The sequence below is a fragment of the Carassius gibelio genome, chromosome B23 (genome assembly GCF_023724105.1).
Source record: "Carassius gibelio isolate Cgi1373 ecotype wild population from Czech Republic chromosome B23, carGib1.2-hapl.c, whole genome shotgun sequence".
NCBI classification, from domain to species: domain Eukaryota; kingdom Metazoa; phylum Chordata; class Actinopteri; order Cypriniformes; family Cyprinidae; genus Carassius; species Carassius gibelio.
In genome coordinates, this window is record NC_068418.1 from 25,106,562 (window position 1) to 25,130,807 (window position 24,246).

At 34.4% G+C, this 24,246-nt stretch overlaps 1 protein-coding gene across 4 annotated transcripts; it reads right to left on the bottom strand.

Annotated features, from left to right (window-relative positions):
* Positions 1 to 1,394: 1,394 nt before the first annotated feature.
* Positions 1,395 to 23,896, bottom strand: LOC128011617 (E3 ubiquitin-protein ligase Itchy). Of its 4 annotated transcripts, none has more exons than XM_052594245.1 (24): positions 23,758 to 23,896; positions 18,906 to 18,996; positions 16,383 to 16,524; positions 16,063 to 16,187; positions 14,785 to 14,919; positions 14,651 to 14,696; positions 13,767 to 13,936; positions 12,805 to 13,000; positions 12,508 to 12,603; positions 10,953 to 11,127; positions 10,807 to 10,870; positions 10,409 to 10,493; positions 10,055 to 10,183; positions 9,198 to 9,270; positions 8,756 to 8,827; positions 8,511 to 8,599; positions 7,408 to 7,567; positions 7,152 to 7,285; positions 6,064 to 6,204; positions 4,895 to 5,015; positions 4,556 to 4,660; positions 4,381 to 4,477; positions 4,185 to 4,257; positions 1,395 to 3,202 (listed from the first exon to the last, which is right to left on the bottom strand). In XM_052594245.1, the coding sequence occupies exons 2-24, from the start codon at positions 18,973 to 18,975 to the stop codon at positions 3,103 to 3,105; spliced, it is 2,598 nt and encodes an 865-aa protein (XP_052450205.1). In that variant the 5' UTR covers positions 18,976 to 18,996; positions 23,758 to 23,896; the 3' UTR covers positions 1,395 to 3,102. The 4 variants fall into 4 exon arrangements, with proteins under 4 accessions (XP_052450205.1, XP_052450204.1, XP_052450202.1 ...); XM_052594244.1 differs by having other exon boundaries at positions 13,767 to 13,939; XM_052594242.1 differs by having other exon boundaries at positions 13,767 to 13,942.
* Positions 23,897 to 24,246: the final 350 nt, after the last annotated feature.

The following is a 24,246-nucleotide window of genomic DNA, read 5'->3' on the forward strand; positions in this document are numbered from 1 at the left end:
ATCAGCTGGAAATGTCATTATTTGTATGAATAAAGAACCATCTGCTCGTGCTCTGTACGCGTTTGTCTAATCGTCTAGTAAAGTTGTTGTTTCTAATAAAGCCACCATTTTTATTATTTTTTGTTGTGAATTTCTTTTCCATATAAAATAGCCGACAAAAAAAATCGCTATCATGACATTATGCACAAATTAATGTAATTTCTCTAACACAAATATTAAATCCATTAATTATCAAGCAATTTACAAAGTTGCTGTAGACTAATTAAGGTAATATTAATCTATTATGTATTTTATTTCATTTAATTAAACGCTTAATAAAGCTTAACATTTACAGCAAATGCTAAATTGCTTTATGAATATAAAAAAGTGATATAGTCAAACAGGGTAAGTTTTGTTTCAAAACAATGCAAATATAAAATAGTCCTATGTGTGTGTGTGATATAGTATATTGTATTAAACTCCACCCACCGCTGGCGTTATGCACATAGGAGCCACAAGATGGCAATATTTTAGGTTGTGTCGGTTCGTGCAAATGCCATTGTGTCAGAACAGTAAAATAAAATGTAAAATAATAAATAATAATAATAAATAGTAGTAATAATAATAGCGCAGGATTGCTGACAATTTGATTGATTTACTTGACTGTACCTGAGAAGAGATTGGCGTAGAGGAGGGAGGAAGAGCGATTGGAATAACAGCCTCGAGCAGCGGATCATGGCGGTCCGGAGGGAGAGAGACACATCACTGGAAAAGCCACAGAACAGCGTTACATCTAAAGTTTTATTTCACAATATTTAGCAAGCTCATGTTCGGTGTTAATAAAATAGTTATTTTGGTATAGGTTGTTTTATATATATATATATATATATATATATATATAGTTCACTAGTTTGTTTACACAGTTATATTATTAAAGCACCTGATAAACCAAAAAAATAAATAAAGTTTTTCAGTTGACAAAGCAACATTTTTATTTTAATATTTCTGTTTAATTAATACATTTACTAATACTGAAATAAAAACAAGGTTAAAAAGAAATATAAAATAATAATAAAAAACTATTATAATCATGTTTAAAGATAAAATAAATAAAAACTTAAGGTGTATTTTGACACCTTGACACATATTGTTTTTCAGTTAGTAGCCCAGTAATTTCTCATTTTAGTTTTTCTTTATATATATTTTTTGTCCATGTTTTGTGAAGTTCTATGCAATAAGCATTGTGTTTTTTATCAAGTTATAAACAGAAGTTAAACTTTTGCAATAAAATGTCTGGACACTCCTGCATTCAGTTTAGTTCACCTGTGCTTCATCTCATGTGGACTCGATGCCAATTATCATTGTTCTGCATTACAAATATCATGAAGGTCTCAAAAAAACATAAACAAACACAATTTCCCATAGACATTTTTTTATTCAACTGCTGAACATCTTTTCACATTGGACTATACATACAAATCAACGCTAGTAAATAAACTCTGAAGCGACCGTGAAAGCAGCCGCTTCTACTTTAATACTAAAATCATCTGATAATCTGAAGACAGAGGAGGGTATTCACACCATGTACAGGATTCAGTTCATATACAGAGTCAAAGTGGTTTGGTTTACATGGATTAGTCAGAAAAGAGAGAGAGAGAGAGCCATATCACATTTAAACCATCATCCTGAGGATTTCACTGGTTAAATTCTCATTCAGAATGGGGGAGTTGGATAAAAACAGCTGTTTAAATAAATATTTGATGTTGCTTTTTTTTTTTTTTTATCTAAAAGATCCTCCCTGACACCCTAAAACAGTCGTCCACATGAGTCTTGATATTATTACCCATAATGCAATGCGCTGAATCACAGCTGTACGCTTTATAGCAGGGCTTTGGGCTCCTCCAGTGGTTTAGACCAGATTCACTTCAAATAAATTCATGAGAAATGAAATAAACTATGATGTGAAACGCCCAAGAGCTTCCAGAAGACCTGTGTTTAAAGCAGCCGCCCTATAGAACTAGAGCGGCACCTGTGATCAATACTGCACGCTCCCAAACTCAGGCCCAAATAAACCAACATCATCGCTTCAGGGATTCAAGGCCAGCGCCGCGACTGAAAACCACACCGTTTCAGTTCATTTCAGAGAAATAATTTACTAATGTGAACCAGAGCGTGAAATATGAAACACAGGAGATTAAGAATAAGGATATCCTGAAATCACGCAAAATTTTAGACTCATTTGCATCATTTTAGAAATGTCCAAGCCATGTTTCACCTCAAAATTCATGTTTTATATATATATATATATATATATATATATATATATATATATATATATATATATAAACAGAACATTTTACTTTTTTTTTTACTTATATTAGCATAATGTGGAAAAATGTTGTTTTTTAACTATTAAATGTATTAGTTTGGTAAAATGTTTATAATTAGTATATCATTTGTATATGTATAAATGTTTATTATTACATATGTACACTGTTTTTTTTTCACTTTCCAGTTCAGGAAACATGTGGAAAATACGTTTTTCCACATCATACTAATGAGAATTCGTAAAAATGTGTTTAATTATCATGAACATGTTTTCAAGTCACAATGCAAAATACCTTAAGTGTCCTTTTATTTAAAAAAATAAAATAAAATACAATTTCTAAATGTTTTTGGGATGAAGCTGGCCATTTGTTGACAGTTTGGATGAAGAGTTTGATCAGGCTGCTGTCGAGTGCTACACTTTAATAACTTTAATAAGTTTGTTTGGATGACAGTGAGGGGAAAAAGGCACAAGGAGACCCGTCGAAGGGTTTGTGGACATAAAAACACATTCACAGAGCTCTGGTGAATCAATGCGATCTTCTGGAGTCATTCAGAACGGCTCTCGCTGGATTAATCAGATGTAGAAACGTCAGCGTCTCGTCTCTGACACGCTTGCATAAAGCCTCCTCGTCTCACGGGGACACAGACATTAACACCAATCGACAGTCATTCACCTGTGTGTCAGATCATCGGTCTGTCCTCACAGGAAAACTAGTGTGCATGAGATCTGGATGTCTTCTGTGTGTGTGTGTGTGTGTGTGTGTGTGTGTGAGAGAGAGAGAGAGAGAGAGCGTCTCACTCCTGTCCGAATCCCTCAGTCTCCTCGATAGCAAACATCAGCTTCTCCTTCATCTGCTCGTAACTGCGGTACGGCGGCAGATCAAGACGATTAAAACTGAAAAACAAGAGACTTTACAGGTTTAATATCCACACGGTCTTCTACGAATACTGTATGTGTAGTGTTCCTGTAGCTCAAGTGTTAGCGCATTGTGTTAGCAAGCGCAAGGTTGTGGGTTCGAATCCCATGGAACACAAGTTAGGAGAAAACCGTTAGCATGAATGCAATGTAAGTCGCTTTTAGCATCTGCTAATGCATGAATGTAAATGTATATGTTCTGCTGCTGTATTACACATGAATATTATTGATTAGGATGATTATTATATGCAGTATACAACAATGGATACTAAATAATTACAGTATATAAAGCTCTAAGAGTGTCACATAACAGCAATGAATTATTTATCATGAATTTCAAAATAAATATTAGATATTTAACAATTATTTATAAATTAAGATTATTTAACAACTAAATAACATTATTAACCTCAAATTAAAAATATGACTAAATTTGTGTACTACTAATCAAATAATGAATCATTATTTACTCACTTACAAAACGTGATTAATTCAGTAAACAACAAATAATTACACAAAAAATTTAATTAATAAAAAATCTAGTTATTATAAACAATAATAAAACACTATAAACAATCATGATATTATTTATATAAATATTTAAACAATAGATTGAAATAGTATTATTATTATAATAAAATAATAATAACTTCAAGCTCACATAAATGTGTTACTTATAATACGCACATACTTGTGTGTTATAAACATATGCATGTAATATATATACACTATAAACATATGCATGTAATATATACACAAACACACACACTGTACTATATTTTATTTATGCTTTCTACATTAAAAATGTTTTTGCCTTTTGATTAATCTATTTGCTAAATCATTAAAACATTATTTAGACCGTAGAAAAGGTGCAACCATTGGACTAATATTTTAAACACGCCTCCTCTGACACATACACACATAAAGATAATGTTTGCATGTATGAAGTGAGATGATGTACCATGTGTGACTGCGGGGAAGCCAGTTCTCCTTCCCAACCTTCTCGATGCAGAACTTCTGCGGTCCGTTACTCCCTGAAACGAACACAGGAGAAACGTCACACTCTCTTAATGCTAGAACACAACACACTGTGCAAGATACATGCATAGTGAATGTGGTTTCATATGATTATAATCAATAAAACTAAAAAACCTCACCCATCAGGTCTGCGAAGCCTCCTACAGGCAGACGACAGGTACCACTGACGAACTGCAGCAGTCTCATGCGCTTCTCATTGTCCATCTCTTTAATAAACTACACAGAAAACAGACAGTGTCTTGGTGCAATCTGAATAATTACTCATGTAAAACGATTACTGCGTCGCGTCATTACCTGCCAGAACCACAGGATCTGTTTACTGGTGGAGGTGTAATGTCTGTAAATGGTGTTTCTCTGCCAGTCGTTCAGATCTATTTCTTGCATTCCACACAGCATCACCTATGACACACACACACACACACACACACACACACACACACACACACACACACACGGTTATTTACAGAACAGATGCAACACTATTTAAATGTATTTGCACATGCATCCCAAATATATAAGAAAGCCACTGTATTTGTTATGTTGTGCAATGATATTCAGACTCAAGGGCACATATGTTTATTTTAGGCAGCTCTGTGCATGGGATTTAATGGATTTTAAAGCAGCGTCTCTCACCTCCAGCTCTTTGGCATCGAAATACTGCAGGTACTGCTGTGGAAGAACCTCATTAAATCCTTCGAAGAAAGCTTGAGTCTGTTCCTCGACACCACGAGACAGACGCCACTCGGCCACCAGCCTGAACACACACACACACACACACACACACACAACAGGACATTTACAACCAACACACACTCAACATCACCTGAGGAAGCTAGCGTCTAAGAGATCATCAATACAGAACCTGGTGTAAATGCACTTTATGGGAAGCTAACACAACACAACAGCTAGCAGTTAAAAACAACTAGCATTTTGTTCATCTTTTTACACGCATTTAAGATAATATCTTTTTTTTAGCATTTTGGTTCAATGAAACAACATCTATAATATAATGCAAAGTTGTGCAACATTTTAAATAAAATTCAAATATAATATACATTTATATTATGATAATAATTATAAATATCAATAAAATGTTCTTGCAATAAATACATTACATGCAAGTTAATGCAACATTTTTCTATGTGTGTGTGTGCGTGCATTATAATAAATAAATAAATAAATAAATAAATAAATAAATAAATATATATATATATATATATATATATATATATATATATATGCACACACACACACACACATGAATATAATTTATATTAATTTAAAATATTACATTTTATTTTTTTATATGAAAAATGTATATGAGTAATATAAATGTATATATAATGAAAATGCACATACAAAATTGTATTATATAATAAAATGTATAATATATAAATGTAATTAATATGTAATTGTAAATGTAATTTACATTTTTAAAATTAAAGTTTTAAATAAATGCATAAAATTTAAATTAATGTAACTGTTAACATAAACATTAACATAAAATTTCAACATTAGGTCTTGGAGGCAGCATTTATTTGCTGTTTACTGTTTAACGTGGCCTTAAATTGTTGGCTAGATAAGAAGTTCACGAGAATGACGGGTCTGAAACGAGGGAAATCAAAAAGCAGACTGAGCTTCTTCCTTATAATATCATCACTAACTGGACTTTGACGAGTTAAATGAATATAATCGTTTGCATGACCAAAACTAAAGCATCTAGAGGTCTTTGTGTGTGTGAGCGAGGGCTCTGGCTTTATTTAGCATCCAGAGTGTTTCATTATGAGACTTGAGACGGGCACCTGATGTACTCCTCTTTGTTCTCCTCTGTGACCTGGATGTTCCCTCCGTCCGGCTTCAGCTCGTGAGTCGACACCTCACCCAGGATCTCCTTATCCACCGAGAAGAACATCTCCAGCCCGCACTCCTCGATGTTATTATCCCTGACACAACACACACAGATGGTTAGAGAGACATTCACGACTGAAATCAATCAGACGCGAGGGTTTATAATCACTCCAAACGACTCCAGAATTCATGATACTAACTCAGCTTATAACAGAGAAAAAGATTCAGAAACAATCATTTGAGGTGATCATGATCACATAAGGCAAACATAAAAAAAGGAATATATATATATATTTTTTACATGCATTTAAAACATTTTAGAAACTTTATTAACGGTTACAATAATTAAAATAATAATATGATATAAAAATAATAATAAAAAATTTTATTGACCAAAGTCACCATTTATTTTAAAGAGTAATTAAATATAGCTTTTTTTAACCACTGTTAAAAATAATTAACAAAATAATAATTAGCTATTTATTAGATACGTATATATTTAGAGGCCTAGACACATTATATTTAAGTAATCAATGCAACTTTACTCTGAAATTTAAAGAGGACTTTATTTACATATTTAGGAGTATTAATAAGTTAGAATTTATGTTTATTTTTATTATGTAACATTTTATAGATAAATACATACAAACAAAATACATACATGCATAAATATTTATTTATTCATGCATTAATTTCAATAGAATGAAAAAACTGATATACATAAATCTATATATTTAAATGTTATTTTTATTTATCATATATTAACATATGATTAACATAACATTATATTAATATATATATATTTTTTTTTTTTACGTATATATATTTCGTATAATGTATTACAAAATGTCATGAATATTACTTAGTATTTTATATCTTTTTTATTTTTAAAACAAGTACCCAAAAAGTACCATGGTATTCTTTAAAGTGCCTTATGGTATATATTACAGTACCATGGTACCACATACACTTCTGTAAGACTTGAATGCATTCCACTTATTTGTAATGAATATTAATGCGCTCAGTAAAGCTGTAAACTGACTTGATCCAGATGAGCGAGTTGTAAAACTCTGGGTCGATGGACTCCAGGTCTTTCAGAGCCAAGGGCTTGTTCAGGATGCGCTTGTAGAACGGCAGCGAGAAGCCCGTATCAATGAACTTCCCATGAAACAAGGCCTGCAGGAAGCACACAGAATAAATGCTAAACATTATAATGTTCCTGAATGTCCGAATCCAGTTAAGAAACAGGAGCTTAAAACACAATCTGACATTGACCAAATATGGCAAGGCAGCATTACCATGGCGATGAAGCGTCCAATGAAGCGGAAGTATTTGAGGTGGTCGGGGTTGATGTAGGAGGCGGGGTTTATCTGGAGGCAGTAGTTGTCTTTGCCAGCGTATTCAAACAGACAGTACATGGGGTTCAACACCTCGTGAGACAACAGGAAGAACCACTCCCTGCACAAAACACAACACACGCTTTATTTGACAGCATCACACTGGACACAAGTCACTACTAAACAACTATAAATCACTGCATCAGAGCAGGAGACGCCTCGATAACTTGAATGATCTTTCATTTGAGTGTTTACATTTGAGTTAACTCTTTATAGGAACCGAATCAAACCTCTTTCAGTAGCCATAAAGAGAACTTCAGTGTTAGTATAATGAGACACTATTAAAAAATACAACACACACACACACACACACACACATATATATATATATTTTATATATATATATATATATATATATATATATATATATATATATATATATATATATATATATATATATTTAAACTGTTAATATTTAAACTCTGTTGTTTAGGATAATTATAGGTAACTAAAACAATTAAAACCATAAATACAGACTTTATTATTACTTAAAATGAATGTTAATTCAAATAAAATAAAATAAAAGCTTATACATTTTTTTTTATTATTTGTTTGGTTTAACTAAAAAAAAAAAATAAAACTAAAATTGAAAAAATAAAAATAAAAAAATTCTCCACTTGAGTATTCATGGGGCACATTCACAGTGTTTCTGTGATTTTACTGTGATTATTATTAAATATTTTATTCAACAAAATAAGAAATATATTGTAATATTGTTACTATATTAATTTTCAAAAATAAAAAACAATTAAAGCATTTAATAAAATTACAATGCTAATGTTACAATACTTAAATTTTTCTGGACTTTAAACAAATGTGCTTTTATCTTGAAAGATTGCCAGCAATAAAAGTGTGTGCTGATGGTTTCAGAGCACATTTATTTAATCAATTTGCCTTCAGTTTGACAATGGCAGTAATGCATATGTTGATATATCGTGCAGCGCTGCTCTAGACAGTTTTGATCTGCTCTTTATTCTCCAGAAAGAGAGAAATCTGAAGCTTGCCTGGCCACGCCTCCATAGTCAAGCCCCTCCTCCCCGGGGAAGATGATCCACAGCCTGCGCCGGAGATCCTGAGCGTTGAAGCTCATGATCTGCAGAGAGACACCCGAACAACGTCATTTCATATCTTCAGAGACTCCGGACCGCGAGGACGTCAGAGGCGTTCAAAGACAAGTCTCTTATCTGGCTGTTAAATGCTGCAGCTACTAGCAGAAAAACACCACAGTTTTACATCAGTCATGGGTTACCTGCTGGAACGAGTCTTCAAACAGCGTTTTGCGGCTGACGGTGATCTTTATGTGCTGTGGCACTGCTAATTGCTGTAACGAAAAATTCAAAACAATAACTGAAGATTTCATAATATCCATTTTGAAAACTTTTGCTTAAGGTCATAAAAGATGTACATGAGTGAGTTTGTTTCTTCATCAGATTTGGAGAAATGTAGCATTGCATCACTTGCTCACAACAGTGAATGGGTGCCGTCAGAATGAAAGCTGATAAAAACATCACAGCTGTTTGGACCCTCATTCTGACGGCACCCATTCACTGCAGAGCATCCATTAAAAGCGAATACATCTTTTTAGGGGGAACTATTCCTTTAATATTGTTCTGATGAACTTCTGATGTTCGTTCTTTAACGCTTTATAATTTCTCCATCCATAAAAACACAACTGGAGCATGAATCCTCACCTGACACCAGAATCTGAAGTATTGCACTTTGGCTTTGAAGTCTCGTACGTATGTGATCTGAGGGCCGTTCTCACTGGAGGGAAGGAAAGTGTGAAACGGTTTATAATGCAAACACAGTATAACGTAAATCTGCATCATGTTTGGTTCAGGACTAAATCTAATAATATCGTTCATCAATCACTTAAACGGCTGTGCATGCTAATCATTACTGATTACTTCTTAACTGCGCTCAGAACAGCTGATGGTGAAAACACCCTAAAAAAAGTCAATTTAATCTGACGCTCGTGACGGGTAACACGCAGTGTTAGTTTGTTTGTCGAGACTATTCTGACATCAGCAGCACGTCTCACATTCCTCTGACGTCGAGGATGGCTTTGTGTCTTCAAAACACTTGATGTGGATTAATACACACATTCTGAGAGAGGCGTGTTTGCATTCTCCGAGCAGAGTCATCACCGAAGGTTATAATCGAATGCGGTTTCACTCCTGAAACCTGTTTTTCCTGTTATGCATGTGAAGATGAACGAGATCACCGTGCGTCTGTAAGCTGAACCAAACTGAGCAAAACAAGAGATTCCTCGGAACAGTGTCAAGGTGATTTATACATTATCATTTCAAAAACATAAGAAAAGAAAGCTGCGCTGCTGCTGACATCATAATGCAACTGTGAATGCTGCACTGCTGATAACATCAGTGTGATACTGAACGGATGCTGACATCATAATGCAACCATAAACACTGCTCTACTGCCGACATGATAACGTGTTCATGTACTGCTGCTGATATTATAATGCAGTGCTGGAAATCCATGCAGAACTGCATTATCTAGACCCGTCCGGGTGCGTGTTTGCACTTACAGAGAGGATTTCCCAGTCCGGGGGTCGATGTAAGTGGTGGTTCTCCGGGTGTGATCTACGAAGTAAGGGGTGCCATCGACCGTAAACCTCATCTCCCATCCTTCGGGGAGGGGTTTCTCATTCAGCAAACTGCACAACACAGAGACCGAGCCATGAGCATCACTCGAGGAGCTGGGCAATAATTACTCATTTGAATCAACACTGTATTGCGCCTCAGTACTAAAAAACGTGCATTCGTTAGACTGAAGATGTAAAGAAAAACTTCTCCAAAACTGGTCTTTCTTAAGCACAACCGATTCATGTAAAAGTCTCTGTAGATATGCATTTAAAGGAAAAACAGACGGAGGCTCTGACCCTTGTGTGCGCGGATCCTCCCACTGCGTCGTTCTGGTCGTGTGATGAACGAAGTAAACTCTGCCATTAGAGTCCGTTCTCTTCTCTGAGAGCGAGACAGAAGGAGACACCAGGAGGAAAGTAAGAATAATGGAGACGAGATGTGATTAAGCCTTTGCAATCTCTCTCTCAGAGCTATTTTTAACATTTGAGCTATTTTCACTAGCATGGTGCAAGCGCTTCTCATTTCTTAAAGTGGGACATTGAAGAATGCACCGGCTAATTTTAGTGCTGCTTCGCAGGTGCAGATAACAAGGTTACCAGAACAATATAAAGTAGCTGCTAGTCCAGCATATTACAGAAGAGGGTACAGTTCTAGAGCATGCAATGAAAGGAAAGTTTGTCTCTCTCTCTCTCACCCCATCCGTGTGGCAGAGGTCCCAGCGGGTCAAACTCCTTATTCTGGGCGGCTGAAATCTGATCCTGCAGCAACAGGAGAACATCATGGCTAACTGTGTGTATGTGTTAAAATATGAAGACAGATGCATGTGTTTAGTTTCCTGACCCCGATGATGAATCTTTGGTTGAACTGCTGCATGGCTCCCTGCAGCTGACTGCGCTGGTGCTGCCATTGCTCGTAGTTTCGCACCGTCTCCATCGTGGGGCGCTGCCACGTGGTGGTTCTGCTTATGTGGTCCACAAAATACACCCGACCCATCGGGTCCACACGCCGCTCCCAGCTACAAGAGAGAAGCCCGTTTGAGAAGTCTGATTTCAACATTTTAAACTATTCTGAATAGTATTTATAATACCTTCTAAGAAATGTGGCATTAAAACAACAACAATAAAAAAAGGTAATGGAAACTGAGTGCAAATTCTAAAATCTTCTTAACTGCTAGATATAAACTCAGGATTGCGAGACAAACTCGTAATCGCAAGAAAAAAAAAACGGAATTGTGAGAAGACGTTAAAATCACGCAAGAAAAAAAATCGGAATTGCGAGATCTACATTCACATTTCTGAGAAGTCTAAATTGTGCGATTGTGAGAAACTTGCAATTGCAAAAAAATGCAAGATTTAAAATCAGAACTGCGCGACATAAATTTGCAAATAAGAGAAAAACAATTTTAATTATGAAAAATAGTCAGAATTGTTAGATCCATACTCACATTTTTCTGAGAAGTCTAAATTGTGCGATTGAGAGCAACTCGCAATTGCAAAAATAAATGAAATAAAATACAAGTTTTAAATTCAAAATTGATAGAAAAAAGTCAGAATTGTGCAATATAAATTTGCAATTGCGAGAAAAATTTAAAAATGGTGAAAAACTAATTTAATTAATTTAACAAAAATAAATAAACACAAGATTTAAATTCAGAATTGCGAGAAAGACGTTTAAAATTGTTAAAATTGTGAGATCTAAACTCACGTTTCTGATAAGTCCAAACTGTGAGATTGCAATTGCAAAAGAAAAGGCACGAAAAAAACGTCAAGAATTGTGAAAAACAAAATCAGAACTGTGAGGGGGAAAAAAATTTGAATTGAAAGACCTAAACTTACATTTCTAAAAATGCATGTTCGGATTGTGAAATATAAACTTGCATATGCAAGACAAAAAGTCACAATATTTATCAAAAGTTACAATTGTGAGGTAAACCACTGCAACAACCTGTATCTTTTGTTCCACAGCAAAAATAACCTTCCATTGAAAAACCAGCCTAAGTACAGGATGATCAGTAGAAATGATATTCAGGTAGCACACAAACTAATCAGTCATATACTGTTTTGTCAGTAATCTAGTACTAGTGCACATCTCTATTCACAGCGCAGAAAAGGTGGTCCTAAAACAAATAAGCTGCAAAATATCACTTCTTCTGTGTTGAAATATGATCTGGACATGTTCTTAAATCATTTAGCAGTTGTTTTCTTTACTATATATTTCTGAAAAGTTAAAATGTGTGAAAGAGCAACTCTCCAATAAATGAGATCTTGTGTTAGAACATAAAACCTTCCTGAACTATTACAGTGTCTGTGTTACAGTTTAAATGTATTACAAGTATGCATCGTACATTCTTCTAAGGGTGTGTCCAGTAATTCAGTGACAGAGGAGGGTTTCTTACCCCGTCGGCAGAGGCTCTGGTCTCTCCCACGCGGTTATCTTTTCCACATGGTCAACATAATACACACGGCCGTTCTGATCGACCCGCTGCTCCCAACTACACACACACACACACACACACACACACACTACAGTTAGTGAGCGAAACATATTGGCACTGATCTTTCATTAAAAGAAAATATTACGTACTGTGTCTTTAAATGTTAGGAAAAAAAAGCATGTATTTTCTGTTGACAAACAATTTGTAAATTGGGGAAGTGATGTAAGGAGGAACCGGCGCTTCTGTTTACTGACGTACCCTTGCGGCAGCGGACAGGGGTTGACCATGCTGGGAATCCTGCTGGGGGCGGGGACTATGCTGAGGGACGTCCTGCCAGGCTGCTCCACGGTGGGGGCGGGGCTATAGTCTGGAGCTCCGCCTCTGGTGGGATTCCGAACCGGAGTGTCTGAACGGGACGAATCGCTGCCATCAGGAAACGAGCCGGTGGAGGAAGCTGCAAAGAGAGGGAAACATTCACCACCATTTTCTAATTTCACTCATTTTATTTCAACAACCAATAAAAATGCAGAGCAAATAGACAAAAACATGCATACTTTAATACAAAAAAAATTATAGTTTTTATTCTGTTTGCATCAATTTCTATTATAAATGAATGATGTTCTTTTGAACATTCTATGAATCGGTGAACTGAATTAAAAATGTCTCTTGAGTGGCAAATCATCACATTAGAATGATTTCTGAAGGACACTGAAAACAAGTATGATGCTGAAAAAAATGATGCTGAAAATTCAGCTTTGATCACAGAAATAAATTAAATTTTAACCGATATTCACATAGAAAACAGCTGTTTTAAGTTGCTAAAATGTTTTACAATTTTACAGTTTTTACTGTATTTTTTTTATCAAATAAATGCAGCCTCGGTGAGACTTCTTTCAGAAGCAGTAGTGGGTATACATGATGTACAGTAATACAATCAGAAAATTAAACAAACACTTATTTGATATAATATTTACCAACAATTATTGCAATAATTAATTAAAAATTAATGCAATAATTAATTTCAAAACATTTAAATTATATACTTCTGTTAATAGACCATAAAAGATTCATTATCTGCTAATGCTGATTTAAAAATAAATAAGCCCTGATAATATATATATTTTTTTTTTTTTCCCTGACTTTGTGTGTTGATCCAACATGTTTCAATATGAAAAAGTAGAGTATTAAACAACTAAATGCTTTAACTGATCGTGTCTGACCTGGGGAGGACGTGGGTCTGCGTGGGGTCGGCGGCGGAGGTCGCGAGGGTCGCGGGGGTCTCTGGGGTCGTGACCCTCTGGATGATGCTGAAGGAGAGTCCATGCCGTTCACACGTCCATTAGGAGCCGACGGCTGCTCCTGACCGTCTGTGACCGATGGAGACGGATCTCTGCTTCTCCAGAGAAAGAGACAAGACATCAGGTGGAGATGTTCGGCTCAAAACCATGCATGAGTCATGTGACATTCCTCCACCAATCACAGCCTCACTTCATTTTTTTTGTTAAAATCAAACGAATGTTGGCACAAGCAGTGTTTCCATCCAAAGATGCAAATTTAACATATGCACAAAACTGGAATATCGCATAAAACATTTGCGAATAAAGCATCCAACGAGTCAAAAGGAACAAAACTGTCACATCCTGACAAACTGGCATTAAATATCTCTGAGAAAACTATAATAAATTACCTGCGCCTCAGAGAGAGCAGACGTAACACAATAAATGCAGTCACTGCTTTCAGAGAAAATTAATACAGATATGCTTTAATGACAGTCTTTTCTCAGGCATTTCAACACAGATGCTGTGAACGACATCAAGTTAGCGCAAAGTCACATTACTTTTTTTAATGTGCATGGAGGAATATATTCCTTAAATGTGTTTCCATCGTAGTCTATGTGCATTTTTTCTTATCGGATAAAAAAAATGTATCCAACTCAACTGTGCACATGCGTTTTTTTTCGGTGCATTTTTAGAATATATGCACATCTTGGCGTTTCCATTTGTATGCAATATTCCAAAATGCACATATAGCTCCAATAACCATAAAATAAACTTTCATTTGCACTTTCCCTTTGATAGTTATTTAATAGCAAATATGTAGATACCTTCTGCTGGAGTCGTCATCAAGCTCAGATGCCCCGTTTAAAGTATCTGGAAAACAATGTCATTATCCATTAGTGCTCATTTTAGTGTAAAATATGAAAGTAGCGTTGTTATTGAAATGACTGGAGCGACTGACTCTGGTTGAGGGCCTCGGCTGACTGGAACATTTCAGGATCGACCTGCAGACCGTCCAAACACACAGAGAGATCTCCGATGGTCTCAGCCTGATCTCTGTCTGCGCACAGCTGCAGGGTCTTCACCACCTCACAGACTGAACCAAAGAGAAGAGAGTCAGAAACTACAAACAACACATGGCACTCGACTGCTGGAAACAGAGTCAATGAGGAAAAAATATTTTATTAAAAAAATCCTATTTATATTTTTACATTTAAATTATTGATTTTTTTTAATCCATTATTTAAAATGTATTTTATATAATATAATAATGCATTCATATTCAACAAATAAATACAATTATATTGTATACATTATTTTCAGATTTGTTTAATAAAATATAACATCAATTATATATAACAATTTATATTTAACAATTATTTAAATGTATATTTTATAGTATAATATTCTTTTTTTTAAAGTTTGTTTTTAGACTTTTTATTTTTATTAACATATCTATATATTGAACTTATAAAAATTACACAATTATATTATACAATACAATTTATAATTTGTAATATAATATCAAAATAGCATAATATTTAAAAAACCTTGTCTGTCTTACATTCTAACTTCTGTTGTAGCTGGTAAACATGATAACTTTAACATGTTATGTGAAAACAGTAAATGCAGAAAATTCTATAAAACTACTATATTAAAAGTAACTCAATTATATATTTATTATATTATTAGATTTATATAATAAATTGGATATATAATTTAATTACTTATACAATAATATAAATTATAAATATTTGACATTTTTGTTAGAACTATTTAAATTCATATTTAAAACAAACATGTACACATATATTATTAGATTTATATTAAATTACATATAATTTAATCAATTATATTATGCAATTATATAATTTTTTTTTATTATTATAACAATTTAAATTCATATTTAAAATATAAACACATACACATACATTCTTCTATTTATATTAAATAAATTACATATCATTTAATCACTTATATTATGTAATTATATAAATTATAAACATTTTGAATTTTTTTTATTGTAACATTTTAAAGTTCATATTTAAAACAAACATCTAGTCAGTCCAATATTATAATTCCTGTCAGAGCTAGTAAACATGGTAAATGGATGATACATCCAAGCAGCATGTAGACAACAGAAATGATGACTTAGAGAGACTCGTATTCTTGTAGATGCCGTAATTTTCCATTTGTAATCTGGTTCCTCTGGTTAAAGCGGCAGAGCAAATACACTCACTCTTCATGTCATTTGATTTGAGCGTCTCGCTGATGTCGAGGGTGGCCAAACCCAGCAGAACGTCCGACTTCAGCGTCTGGTAACTCCAAACACGGAAGATCAGCTTGCTGAACGGAGTCACGATCCTGACGGACAAAAACACACACACACACACACACTCTCAACCGCTTGGCTTAGCAAACAACGCAAATAATTGAGTCCACAGTCAGTTCTGACGTCACTAACCATCACTTCACATCAAGAAGATGAAAGCAGTTTAACAGAGAATTGAGCTGAATGACAATGTGCATCTGAGGAACTACTAGAGCCTGGAAACTCACACAGTGAACGACTGTTTCCATTTGGGCGAGTGTGTGTTGTTGCATCTCTCCGTCTTTTTGGTCTGGCCGTCCACACACACCTCCACGTACGGACTCGGGCCGAACCAGTTCTTCTTGTTGTCCTTGAGTTTGGCCGAGATCACTGCGAACCCAAAGAACAAACGTTCACAGCAACACCATGATGGGTTCTGATGGATTTTGCAAACACGTTTCACTAAACATCGATGAAGAAAAGCAGGTACTGTGAGGAGGAAGTACAGGTGAAGAGGCTGTGAACGTTTTCTTCAAAATACAGTGCATTGAAACTAGATTTGTTTTTTTATAATGTGCATAAAAATTCACTTTTTAAACACAATTGCGACCACCAAACCAGTCATAAGGGTCAATTGATCAAAACTGAGATCTATACATCATCTGGAAGCTGAATAAATGATAAAACACGTATGGTTTGATCTCAAACATGCACAAGTAGTTCCATCTCTAAAGAAGCCAAATCTTGACCATGCGGATCCTGCTAACTACAGGCATGTCTCTAATTTGCCTTTTCTTTCTAAGATTCTCGCAAAAGTCATTCAACAATTAAACTCCATCTATGAAACATTTGAGTCAGGATTCAGAACTTTTCGTAGTACTGAGTCAGCTTTATTAAAGGTGTTAAATGATATCTATATGGTAACTGACCAGGCTGATAGTATTGTATTGGTGCTGACAGACCATAGTACTCTTATTGCTCGAATCGAGTCCTATGTGGGCTTGACGGGAACTGTTTTAAGATGGTTTAGTTCCTATTTAAAGGACCGGAGGCTCTCAGTTTTCGACTAAGCATCCACATGTCACCAGCTGCTAACCTCCCATGTGGGGTCCCACAGGGATCGATACTTGCACCAACACTTTTTTCTCTGTACATGCTCCCTTTGGGATCTATTTTCAGGAAGCATGGAGTCTCGTTTCACTTCTACGCTGATGATAGCCAGATTTAAGTGCCACTTAAATGCTCTGATAGTAACACCTTTGACAATTTGTTGGCTTGTACGAAGGATATCAAAATCTGGATGGCATCGAAATCTCTTAATCTTAATGAAGAGAAAACTTAAATGATAATTTTTGGTCCCCATAGTGGCATTTCAGTTATCACTTTGGTACATCTTGTACCAAAGTTGTTTTATGGTACATAAACTTGAAACTTGATGGTTTGTTAGGATCAGACAATATTTGGCCGAGATATAACTATTTGAAAAAAATTTAAATCGAAATATTGAGTAAATCACCTTTAAAGTTGTCCAAATGAATTCTTAGCAAGTCTTTTTACTAATCAAAAATTAAGTTTTTATATATTTACGGTAGGAAATTGACTAAATATGATCTTTACTTAATATCCTAATGATTTTTGGCGTAAAAGAAAAACCGATAATTTTGACCCATACAACGTATTTTTGACTATTTCTACAAATATACCCCAGCGACCTAAGATTGGTTTTGTACTCCAGGGTCACAAAATTGTTTAATAAAACATCCAGAAAATAAAAAAGTTTTTTTTAATAATAAAATTAATTCCACAACAACTATTAATATATAAAGAAAAAAAAAAATACCTGTAATAGCTTTTAAAATGTAAATTTACCAGGGTTATAATAGTTACTAAATCTATTAAAATATGTTTGCAAATTGAAAAAAATTAAATAAAATAAAATCTAAATATTAGGTGAAAATTAAGACATGTTCCCTTGGCAAATGAAATAAGTTTAAGTGGAAGCAATTACTGGAAATAAATAAAAACTAAAACAGAAATTAATGAATAATTAAATAAATTTAAAATAATTAAAGAAAAAATGACAAAAGCACATAACAAAATTACTAAAAATGTAACCAAAATGGAAAATAAAAATTAAAGTTAATTCAAAATACGAGTAGTATTTAATTTAAATTAAATAATAAATAAATTAAATAACACTGGTTCATACCGATTATGAAACATGAGATATTATGTTCACAAGAGCAAACTGTTAATGCCAACTGAAACAACTGAGATTAAATAAAATCGTAAAAAATAAAATGTTTGTATTTGTATTCACTTTAAGTGAATTTTTTAAGTTGCAAAATCCTACCAAACAAAATAAATGTTATGCCATTAAGCACAAACAGAGAAAGAAACTTTTAATATACCAGAGAACTATTAGGACATTCACAAACTTTCTTTATTAAACAGAAAAAATATATTAGTATATAATTAGTAGTATTAATTATATGAATACAATTAGAACAGTATTATTATTATATTAACTTACTATTAACACTCTAGTTCTAGATCACTGCTGAATGTGTGTTTATATGTGTATGATGTTCTTTATGATTTTTTTGGCCTTTTGTTCTCTTTTATTAGCGGAAACTGAACCCGTTCACCGCGGCTCTTTTACTGCTCCGTGACACCATCAGAATTGCAATACTGGTGATTATTAATGAGACAGAACATCAAAGTCCAGCGGATGAGGAAGAATGTCCCATCAGATGAATATGCAAACGTACCCATGATCTGCAGCTGCGCCTTCATTGGGAGGCCATTAGCAGGACCTGCTTTAGCAACACTGCTGGCCATGACACACCGCTACACGGAGACCTGCAAGCACAAAAACACACCAGACAACACGTAACACACTGAGGCATGTTCACACACACATCGGTGCATTCTTAAGACATTATCTAGCTGCGTGGCAAACAAAGCAAAGTACAGTTCTGCTTGTTGAGGTTCAACATTAATCTAGCAAAGATCTGATGGCATGAATCTCACACACACACACACAGACACACACACACACAAATCAGGCTAAGACTTGTGGTTAGAGTTAGACTAAGTTGAAACTTGTACACTACTTTTTATACAGGCGAACGAGATATATATGAAAGATCCCATGTAAGCAAAAGTTTTAATGTTTTCGAAAGAAGTCTCTTGTGCTTCCCATTTATTTGATTAAAAATACAGTAAAAACTGTAAAATTGTTTAATATTTTTACTATTTAAAATAACTGCTTTCTATGTGAATATATTGTAAAATGTAATTTATTTCTGTGATCAAATCTGTATTTTCAGCATCACTGCTCCAGTCTTCAATGTCACATGATCTTCAGAAATAATGAAAATATGCTGATTTGCTGCTCAAGAAATATTTCTGATTATTATCAATGTTTTAAACAGTTGTGCTGCTTAATATTTTTGTGGAAACATTTTGTTTTAGAATATATTTAGATGAACAGAACATTTATTTAAAATGGGATTCTTTTTGTAACTTTATAAACACCTTTAATGTCACTTTTAAAGCAATTCAACACATCCTTGCCAATTTAAACATTATTTTATAATGTCAATTGCTAAGTATTTATCAGCCCTGGTTTTTGATTTTTATATAACACATAATATTAAGATTTATTTGCATTCAGAGAAAACATCGTCTCTATTTTCGCCGAGCAGATTTGAAATATTTAATGCACAGTAAAAACCTAGCTAAAAAGTTTCCAGGTAAACTAGGTCAGATTGGATGACTGTGACGAGACAGTAAAAAAATTATGCAATTTTTCCAACAAATACACGACTAATCCAGCATGACGGAGGACCTGAAAAGCACGAATCAAGCTCACCATATATTCCAAACAGCAGTTAAAGATGAAAACAATCCACATCGACTTCAAAATCTTTTGAGAAGAGCAAAAATAGATTGGTCTTTCATAGCTATGAAAGTGTTCCTCTGTTTCCTGTTGTAAGGAGATCCCAGAGAACAGACGCTGTGCTCGGTGACTTCTCCTCCAGTTACGTCACAATCAAACCGAGACGCTTAGAGAGAGAGAGAGAGAGAGATCAGAGAAAGATCTGAATAAACTTTCACTCGAGCTGATCTCAGGGTTAATTATTCATCGCTGATCGCGTGTCGGGCCACAATAACAGCCCTGAGGAAAGACCAGCGCAGACGACACAGACAAAGACAAAAAAACAACAGCTAAAGCTTTGCAAATGGCACTGATAAGCTTCTAGGTTAGAGATTATGACAGACTTGTTCCTTCATAATCTAAATGTCACTCAGCCAGGAGAGAGAATCCAAACAGGAAAACCAAAGACGAGTCACAAGCCTCTGCGTCGTCTCTAACATCGACACAATCTGCTGTCAGTTTAATGTTCAGTCACTATGAGGTAATCATTGAAGAGTCAAACACCCTTTCACAACGTCAATCTGTTTGATAGAGATACTCAACGTAAGTTCGGACTCCACCAATCGCGTGAGTTTGGGGGCGGGGCTATCTGTCAGATGGAGGGAGTGTTTGTGGCGATAAAACGGACAAAAAAAACACACACACACAAAAGAACCGAGATATATCTGGAGACTGAGTATATCAGAAAGATTAACCACCTGGCATCCACCCAGAACACACTAGAAACACAAAACGTAACTCACAAACTTCTATTAATATCTTAAAACCTCAACAATACTTTTAACGAATAATACTGCGGCCGTGATACATTCATTTCATTTATCACATGGCTGTTCTGGAATATTATAACCAAATCTATAAATAATCTGCAAACAGTTATTTTGGTAACCGATTAATCTGTCGATTATTTACTCGATTAATCGGGCGATCTGTCCTAATTTTATTTATATAGTCTCAGTCTTCTGTTGTATTTAATGTGCGTTTGTCCATAGATGTAAGCTATTCACTTCTGTAACGTGATGTGGTCTGATTAATCGATAATGTTGTCGATTAATTTCATTATTCACTGCAGTGTGGTACAGTGATGGTATGAAATGATAATATCATATTACTTTTATTTACCACATGGCTGTCTGGAATATTTGATTGTGACGGCATTATATAACCGAATATACATTTGCAAAATACGTTTATTTTGGTAATCATTTAATCTGTCGATTATTTACTCGATTAATCGGGTAAGCATGCAAGATTATTGTTCAATACATATAGTCTCTATCTTTCACTATTTCTAAACTGTGTTTTGTCCACAGAAATGTGAGGTGATCTGATTAATCAATAATCGCTGTCAATTACTTTCATTATTTAAGATGTTCAAGAATACTGTATCATTACTGTATGATCAAATCAATACTCAAATTTTACAATCAAACGTTATAACCATGTTCAAAAGAGATCCCATGATACTTTTAAATACTTATTGTTAGTAACTACAAACCAGTGTTGGGGAAAGCTACTTTTAAAAGTCATGCATTACAATATTGTATTACTCCATAAACAGTAATTAACTGCATCACCTTTTACGGAAAGTAATAACAAAAAAAATAAAAGTTATATTTGTGGCCAGTGTTGGGGAAAGTTACTTTTAAAAGTAATGCATTACAATAATGCGTTACTCCCTGAAAAAGTAAGTGATTATGTTACTTAGTTACTTTTTATGGAAAGTGATGAGTTATGTTTGCGTTACTTTCGCGTTATATTTTAAATATGAGCAGGGCTTGATTTTCTTTAATATAAGAAGTTCTATTTATAGCAAATACATTAGCACAGTCACACCAAAATGTGTAATGAATAAACCTCATGCTGAAGTAAAAGTAAATTCACGTCTGTAGAGTAGAACACAGGAGAAGAAGGTTCAACACTCTTCGGAACAAAAAAACAAAAAACAATGAAGCACAATTGTTAGTTTATTTAGAGTAATTTTTGCTTATTAGTATTGGTTCAACTGGATTATCAAAAGGTCAGCGGAAAAGACATTTGTTAATAAAATGGGATTAGATACATTTGTGTTATTTAACATTGTTATTTCAGGTTTGCGACATATTCTGAGTTTGCATGACACTATTTTAATAAATTTTTATGAACACTAAATCAGTTTTTAGGTTTTTTTTCAGAGTGGGATGAATTAATGCACATTCGTTAACGCACATTGACACAGCGCAACACAACGCCTCTGTACTTATGATTTCTCCCGATATGGGGACAGGAGACTTGTCAGTCAGTAAGTGGGAAAACAACGTAACTGGGGTTACTTTTTAGAAAAATATAGTATTGTAAATTAAGAAGTAATGTGCTACCTTACTACTTACTTGAAAAAAGTTATCTGAATACGTAACTTTGATTACTTAAAATGCGTTACCCAAACACTGTTTGTCGCAAACGCAAAGGCCCTTTCACACCAAAAGTGAAATGAGTACAATAATTGAAATAAGCCTGAGGCTGAAGGAAGTGCCTCGGTATCTTACTCTCAATTTCACTCACACGGAATAAACAGAAAAAAAAAAAGTAATTTGCGTTACATAACTGAAAAGTTATTTCATTACAAATTTATAAGAAATGTGTTATTACAAGTAATGATTACTCATAAAACTGTTACTGACTGTCAATTTTTTATTGGCGTCTCCTCCAGTTAACATGCACTTTAATGAGATTGATGAATCATACGGTAACAAAAAAACCCATCAGATCGAAATCACTATATTAAACACAGTCACAGCCATAAAACTGACAAACACTGAACTCTACACAGCCTTTTCTTCGACACAAATTCAGATCAACATAAAACAGATACACCAGATTTCTATACTAGTAATAGTTTCCTCCAAAATACCAGTTATGATAATCATTGCTAGTAGTGTAAACTCCTATAAATCAGCAATTCCTTTTCTTTTAAGCAGCTTTCATGTCTTTACAAAATAACACTTGGCTATAGTGATACCATGGTATAGTTAAGTATATTATTTGGTAATGACTGGGTCATGGACTTGATTAAAACACCATGATATTCAAATTAAATTCCGAGGTAATTTAAATAATACCACAATATTACCATGATAATTAGTTACTGTGTTACTTTTTTCTCTCTTAACTTACAAAAGTGCATTATATGTACCATAGCAGTACAATACCACAGTATTATCATGGTATATATCATTATATACCATTATGTTTTCGATGATAGCTGTGGTTAATAACACGTAACAAAACTCCAGTAGCTAATTTTTGGGTGCATAAACCATTTTTACCGCGGTATTTTGGTAAATGTTGATGGATATCACTTGAGCAGCTTCAGCACAAACCCCTTTAGCTAGGAAATATTGATATCATTAAATCAGCGGAAACCAAAGCCAAGATCAAACTCAAGCTGAACGACATGACAGAATTAACATGCGACATGTGTTCATACATGACGCTCCGACACATATTCAGGCACATGTTTTTGATTCCCTTTGAGTCTCGTTGTCAAAACAGAGCTATTTATTTGAGATACAAACAGTCAACGTGATTGGGCGAGCTGTCGACACGACTCAGTGTCACTATAACGCAATCCACATAACACATAAGCGCGTATTAGACAGTAAACTACAGCACACAGTCTCAATCAGCTGGTCATCGCTTACCCGAATATATCAGCGGGTCAGATGTGAGATGTGAAGCCGAAACGATCCGACTTCAAAGAGTTTATAAGACAATCCGTACAGAGCGACTCAGGTTTAGATCAAGAACGAACTTCCGCCATCTTCACGTCAATACGTCACCAAAGACGCTGATCTGAAATCAGCTCTTCCGCTCGAGACAATAACTGTCTTTATTCCAGCAGAGGGCGCTCTATGGCTCAGAGCGCCGGTTCTCCATTGACCCGGGTTAAAATTTCAAGACGTTTTTTCTTATTACAGAAGTTTATATTAGGAAACAAGTATAATCTTTCTAATTTATTAATTTGAAGGATTCGTTTTTTTGCATAAATATATTAATTTAGTTTTGGAAATGTATAAATAATATAGTTTTTTTTTAAATTTCTGAAGTAATCAGAATCCACTGCGATTGGTCCATCCTGAGCAGCGCTGAGAAAACCTAGTGAAAATTTGCAAACAAATAATGACAAATTT

Coding starts and splice junctions, on each gene's coding strand:
- LOC128011617 (XM_052594242.1), bottom strand. CDS start 18,975: ATGGCCAGCAGTGTTGCTAAAGCAGGTCCTGCTAATGGCCTCCCAATG. Junction 14,697..14,784: donor AGCCGAGGCCCTCAACCAGA/GTCAGTCGCTCC, acceptor ATTGTTTTCCAG/ATACTTTAAACGGGGCATCT. Junction 3,203..4,184: donor CTTCCCCGCAGTCACACATG/GTACATCATCTC, acceptor CTTGTTTTTCAG/TTTTAATCGTCTTGATCTGC.